This window comes from Cibotium barometz, chromosome 43 (assembly GCF_041138505.1).
Source record: "Cibotium barometz isolate CiBa-2024 chromosome 43, ASM4113850v1, whole genome shotgun sequence".
In the NCBI taxonomy this organism is placed as follows: domain Eukaryota; kingdom Viridiplantae; phylum Streptophyta; class Polypodiopsida; order Cyatheales; family Cibotiaceae; genus Cibotium; species Cibotium barometz.
Window position 1 is genome coordinate 30,662,416 of NC_141088.1, and position 6,356 is coordinate 30,668,771.

General features: G+C 40.8%; 1 protein-coding gene across 1 annotated transcript; it reads right to left on the reverse strand.

The window, feature by feature from the left end:
* Positions 1-1,242: 1,242 nt before the first annotated feature.
* LOC147613805 (uncharacterized) lies at positions 1,243-5,991 on the reverse strand. Its single transcript, XM_086781311.1, has 5 exons — positions 5,811-5,991; positions 4,731-4,961; positions 1,839-2,938; positions 1,409-1,763; positions 1,243-1,280 (listed from the first exon to the last, which is right to left on the reverse strand). The coding sequence occupies exons 1-5, from the start codon at positions 5,989-5,991 to the stop codon at positions 1,243-1,245; spliced, it is 1,905 nt and encodes a 634-aa protein (XP_086637437.1).
* Between the last annotated feature and the right edge of the window lie 365 nt (positions 5,992-6,356).

The following is a 6,356-nucleotide window of genomic DNA, read 5'->3' on the forward strand; positions in this document are numbered from 1 at the left end:
GCAGTTCCCTTACGGATAGAGGTTCCTCAAACATGATCACTTTCTTGTCATAATAGTAAGAGCACCATGGATTTTTTTCTTACAATGAAGAAGGAAAATAGTTTGACAAAGCTTGTGCGGGCAATTCAATGAGTTGTACAAGTTGAAGAGCTTCCAAGTTTTTATGATGAAGATGTGATATTCAAGTTTCCAAACATAAAGGGATTTGGCTCAAAAATGGCAGGGATGGACCACAAGTTAGATGGTCATATTTGGACAAATCCTGCCACTTCAAATGTTTCCTTTCAAGGCATGTGCAGGATTAGCCAATGTATCCACGTAATGGAGTGCCCAAATACAACTTGTCCTTGGTATTTAAACACTAGCATTAGCAATGATAGTTGTTTCAAAGGATGCATGAAGAGGACTTGCATAGTGGGCCTCCTAGCCATACATAATGGGAAGATCATTTGCCACTACTGCAAGAATCCAGCTACATGCAAGGGATCATGTGGTTGTTATGTGTATTATGTCATGTGGTTGTTATGTGTATTATGTCATTCCTAGTGATGAAACCCTCACTCGGTTAATGATACACTTGGGCAATCATTCACACACTGTGCAGGTAGGAACATTGAAGAAATTATTAGAGAATACAATAGAAATTATTAGAGAATACAATAGGAATGGTGGAAAAAGTGGTTAGTGTTGATAGGAATGCTGGTCCAAGAAGGGTGTAAATGTGTGTAGCCAAAGAATTGGTTCCACATCATTGGTAAGGGAAGGGGGCCATGCAGAGCAGCTTGGAGAAAAGGAGTTCAACGATGTGTTGGAGGCATTAGGGCCAAAAATGACTCAAAAAGGGCTGTGTAAGGAAGTGATTAATTTGCTAATTAGCGGAGCCGTTGACGGTCAAAACGACTCCAAATTTAGCGATTTTCCTAAATAAAAGCACATCCAAGTTATTTAAAGCGCATTCAAGTACATACCTTTTAAAATTAAAAAAACAATTTCACGATTCCCGGGATAGTTAATGCCGACATGACCACGATTCTTATTTTTGAATTTTTGCCGCCCCTCTCTCACTGTTTCTTTGCCATTCTCTCCCTTTTTTGTCACTCTCGGATATGGCTCTGTTCTTCACGAGCTTTCTCTACTAACTTTTTATGCTTATTGCTCTGTTCCATCTTTTATCAAACTTAATAAAGAGTATTAAGTTTCAATAAAGAGTATGCGACTACACGAAGTTCTTTTCAATGAAGTTTAACGACTTCGGAAGGGAAGTTTATATCCACCAGACCCTGAAACAGGAAGGTATCCTTCTTTTCATACTCCTCATGATTTGATGAGATTTGTTGGAGATGGGGTTAATGGCTTACTGGGTTATAGTTTAAGGCTTTCTTACTCTTCAATAAACTATTTATCATACATTCAGCAGCAGCAGCATAGCTAGCATAGCAAAGAAAGTAACCTGCTCTAGAGGCATTAAAGCCTGCAGCATAACCAAAAATCCTAAGGGCAGCAGCTCTCTCAAGAACCAATATCTTGTAAGCATTTATTTGAAGGGATGTGTAACCAAGAAACCTTGACAATACCTTTAGTGCAAATAAAGGTAGCTCAGGCTCTTCAGAATATTGACTATGAAAGGCACAAAAGGTTGCCTTGTCCAACAAAGGAAGATAGTGCAAAAGAGAGGATGAATCTTTCTTAAAGGTTCCTTCTGTTGCCTTTCCTCGTGAACCTTTGGCTCTTCCAAGAAAATTATCATTGTCAAGAAGTTCAAGCTGCAAAAAAAAAATAATTGATTAAAAAAAGCTTTAAAAGATAGAAAAAATATCAAGGGTCGTTAATGAAACAACCTTCTGCAATTCATCATCTGCAAAAACAAACTTCTCCTGTGCGAGGTTGAATAAACCAAATTTTTCCTTCTTTGCAACCTCTTTTTCTAATTCTCTCAGCTTGATATCTCTCCCAAAAGATTGAATACCAAGCTCCTGGAGCCTGTTTTCAAAATCCTCATCCTTCAAAGAAGGTGCTTCCTCCTCAACTCTCTTCATGCAAACAGCAAGTGCATCAGGAGCAGTAACAAAAGAATCATTTGAAGTCTGGAGATCAAGAGATAAAAACTCCTCCTTGGACTCTTCCTCTGTGTCAATAAAGTCCAAGGCAACCTCAGAAGCCTCAGCTACTATAGCTGCAATGCAGTAGTCCTCCCTTATATTGAGAAGAAATTGAATCTGATGAAGAGGGATGAAATCTTTGTCATTAATAAGAAAGGAGGGGAGGCTTCGTATAGTAAGGGAAGCCTCAGACACCTCCACATCTTCAATGGGTTCAGGGATGAGGGTGCTTGCTTTAAACTCTGCAACATCCAAACCTGCACGTTCTTTTTCCTCTGAAGCAAAATCAATCTTTTCCATCTCCAAGGTCTCAGATTTCTCTATGTTCAAAACAGTGGAGACATTCAAGTTTAATTCATCCTTGGATGGAACATCTTCACCTGGAACTTGAGCACTTTTCTCATCTTTGAGAAAAAGAAAGAAAAGAAAACCAATGTCCTTTGAAACAAGGTTGCAACTTTTAACATGGAGTTGACAGGATATGGATTCTGGGATTGGAACATTGGACTTCTTTGAAAACCTGCCAAACCTTCTTAAAACTTTATTTTTTTCAAGAGAATTTTGAGTGAAATCAGTGAGATGAATGTAATCTTTTCCTTCCAGAATCAAACACCGACCAAGAACTGCATCCTCAAATTCCTTTAATTCATCTGAAATAAACTCTCTAAATTTATCCAAGATTTCACCAAGGACAAATTTGGGATTGAAAATTTTCAATGCCTCTGAGTAGACTTGCATGTCTCCACCAACCTCCAAAACGGCCTCCAGCAACCTTTCACTTGGGTCATCGAAAATTTGTTCTCTTCCCTCAAGATTAGTACTCATATCTTCGGTGCAATCTGCAAAAGAAATGGAAAAGAAGCACCAAAACATAGTGGAAAACCTGCCTTAGAACCAATTCAACGTCTTAATTCAAGCCTCTAGGTTGTTTAAAGGTTCAAGAAGCACTTACCAATACGGCGCGATACAAGGGCTTTGGAACACCTCGGAGGGCCTCCTATCGCGTCGTGTTGGATAAGCTGAGGGAAAGAAGTGAAGCACCTGAATGGAGCAAAACGAGGTCTTTGGAACAAATGCAAGGGCCTCCTCTCGCGTATTGTACCTGTCAGTTAAGAAACTTGGGTAGAAAATATTTCATCCCGTCGTGCTGATTACATTGGGGTATAAAAAAGATGAGATCAAAAAATACGCGTTGGTTACATGTAGCTTAGTGCATGGTGGTCCACATGGCTTAGTGCATGGTGGTACACTTGTCACCAACGGTCACTACCCCACTCGGCCAGACATTTTGTCCAATTCTCCTTCACGATGCGATAGGGGCTATCCAACATCCTCTGACCCTTGACTATCGCGTCGTTCCGGCTAGCTCATCTCCTTCACGGCGCTCTAACGCCCCTTCAGTCAAAGTCCAATTCTCCTTCACGACGCGATAGGGCTCTTCCCACATCCTCTGACCCTCCACTATCGCGTCGTTCCGGCTTGCTCACCTCCTTCACGGCGCGATAACGCCCTTTCAGTCAAAGTCTAAGCCTCGTCCATCGCGTCGTTTCGGATACAAATTTAATGGCGCGGCGGCTATAGTCACAAGGGACATTCATCCTTTTAAAGGCTGCCCGGCGCCCACGATGGCTTTTTGGTGCTGGTTGTTGACTGCGAAGCATGGGGGACACGTAAGGAGCGCTGGTGTAGCTGGCGGGTGTAGCTGGCGGGTGGACACGTAAGGAGCGCCGGTGTAGGCAAAATCAGTCGCCAGCCGCCTTCAGCCAGCAGCTAGCGTTGCTGCCTTCAGTCGCCTTCAGCCCCGCAAGAGAAGAGAACCACTCTCTCTCTCTTTCGTTTGCTTGACCGGCGCACAGGCCACTCCTTGCCAACATCCATATAATCCTCCTACACGACGCGATAAGCCACCTCAGTCAAAGTCCGTTCATATCTATCGCGTCGTTTTGGATATCCTTTTTCATATCATATATACTGACTTAGGCGGACAAAAGCAGCCACAAGCGACGCCTGTGCAGCCATTGTATGTCGCCAACAACAAACTACCTTCAGACGTTGCAGAACATTGGCCGCGTTCACGTCCGTTTCTGGCTATCATTTTACAGCGCAAAGGAGTGGATATCAGATCTAAGTAATCTTTGAGAACCTACCAGCAAGAGGCGGCGCTTTTGGGGCGACGTTTAATCAAGGCTGGGTTACATAAGCTACCTTGGGAGGAGAAGAAAACTCGAATTGCCATATAATACTGGGCTTTGTAAAAGCAAAGGTGAGCGTAACCCAACACATATTTCCCTGCATGCAATGCCTTTATATAACCACGGGCCACTTTGAGACCTTAGGTCCCACAACGCATATATTCCTTACACACATCATGATCTCTAAGTGTGTACTAGAAAAAAAAAATCACCCATATATATGCTTTGTTTGAAATGACATTTTGCTATGTTATTAAGTGACCAAGAGTTTAATCCTAACTCATCATTTTATCACTAATTCAATCCTCCTACACGACGCGATTAGCCACCTCAGTCAAAGTCCATTCATATCTATCGCGTCGTTTTGGATATCATTTTTACAACTTAAAAAAGTCTGTTTTTTCAATCTAAAAGCCTTCTGTATCGCATGCTCAATCACCGAAGCCTCCTATGCCAACACCCATGCCTCCAAAATCATCTTCCAAGTCTCCCAAATTATCACCTAAAAAATCTCCCAAGCCTTTTGAAGAGCCACAGTTCTCAGAACCCCCCAAGGTTTTATCAAGAGAGCAACCTGAAGACTCTTCACAGCCCCCTGTCCAGTCTCCTAAGCCAGCAACCCCCCCAAGGCCAAGTTCAACAAAGAAGGCTAGTGAGCCTTTCTTTTCACCTAGATTCATCAAACAAAAAAGAAAGAGGGACTCTGAAGCTCCTGGGTCCTCGAATGTAAAGAGGAAGATGGATTTTGATAAATGTTCATTTCTAGCCTCATTTATGTAAAAAATTGTTTATTTTTACTTTGTAATGAAGCACCCAGTTTGTGTCAAATAGATGTACTCCTCAACTGAGAAAAATCTTTGATGATGATTTTGCAGTAAAAAATATCATAAGTACCAGCATATTGAGTCAGACAACAAGATCAAAACAAAATCTTTATTTGAAAAGTATTGTGATTACAATTTCATGATCTTGCATTTGGCTCAAATACAACTCTTTTGGGTGGAAGACATGTGATACAAGATGTTACATTCTCCATCCTTTTGCTTACAACAATTCCATCTACTTTAAATTTATATTCAGAGGATGTTTCATCAAGAAACTCAAGTGACTCTCTGACATCTTTCAGCATCCAATTAGCTATAACTATAAGTTCTCTAGGCTCAGTTAGTTGATGTACATATATTTTTAATTCAAACTCTGGATAGTTCTCTTCTGAATCTAGGGATACCCAGAAACCTAGCTTGCTTCTCCATCTTCTATAATCATAACCTAAAACTAATGATTGACGACATAATTGATATGAAATTGACAGAGAATTGGGACTTATTCTGCAACTAATATTGTCACCAATGTGGTAAGTTTCTTTGGTTCTCCATCCTTCTCCAAGCACAATGTCGAGTTCAGCCATAGAAAGTCTTCTGTTGAGCCACATTGTCTTTGATCGCCATGGTTTTGAAACATGCCACAAAGACATGTAAAGGTAAGAACCATTGAACCTTTATCCTTCTTGATATTCTACCCGGAGACATAGCTTTCAAAATGTCTTCTTTGATTTTGAATTTGAAGCTCGATAAAGTAAGTGAGTCTGGAGATTTCCAATCTAGCGAGTTGATGGTAGGAAAAGGCACTTCACGAAGTTGTCCTTTCTCACCTTCTCTTGATGGAACCATATATTCTGCAAAATAGACAAACAAATCCATCGATTTGAAAAAAGATGGTGGTTTATCAGCATACAAAACATCTGCAATTCCTTTGTGAATTGCATTGAAGGTTCCACTCAGACTTTCAATAGGTTGCCACTCCACAGCTGTCGATGGAAAGATAACTGTTGTTGCCTAGTCATTTATTTGAAAAGACATGGGTTTCCAAAGTCCTTCCTCCCTGATATTATTAAAAACACAAGAAGTGATACTATGAGATGGACGACGTGCAGAGTTTGCCATGAAAACTTAGAAACAGAGAAAAGCCGCAAAAATTCTACAAAGAGAGAGAGAGAGAGAGAGAATGTGAAAGAAAGGATAGTGTAGACGTTCGAGACTAACTTGTCATGTCATAAATGTCGTTA

Bases quoted from the DNA above. Each gene is read 5' to 3' on its own strand.
- LOC147613805 (XM_086781311.1), bottom strand. From the start codon at position 5,991: ATGGATTTGTTTGTCTATTTTGCAGAATATATGGTTCCATCAAGAGAA. The intron at 2,939-4,730 runs GTGATTGAGCAT...TTTCTTTTGCAG, and splicing joins TGTTGGCATAGGAGGCTTCG to ATTGCACCGAAGATATGAGT. The intron at 1,281-1,408 runs GTATGATAAATA...TTCCTGTTTCAG, and splicing joins CTATGCTGCTGCTGCTGAAT to GGTCTGGTGGATATAAACTT.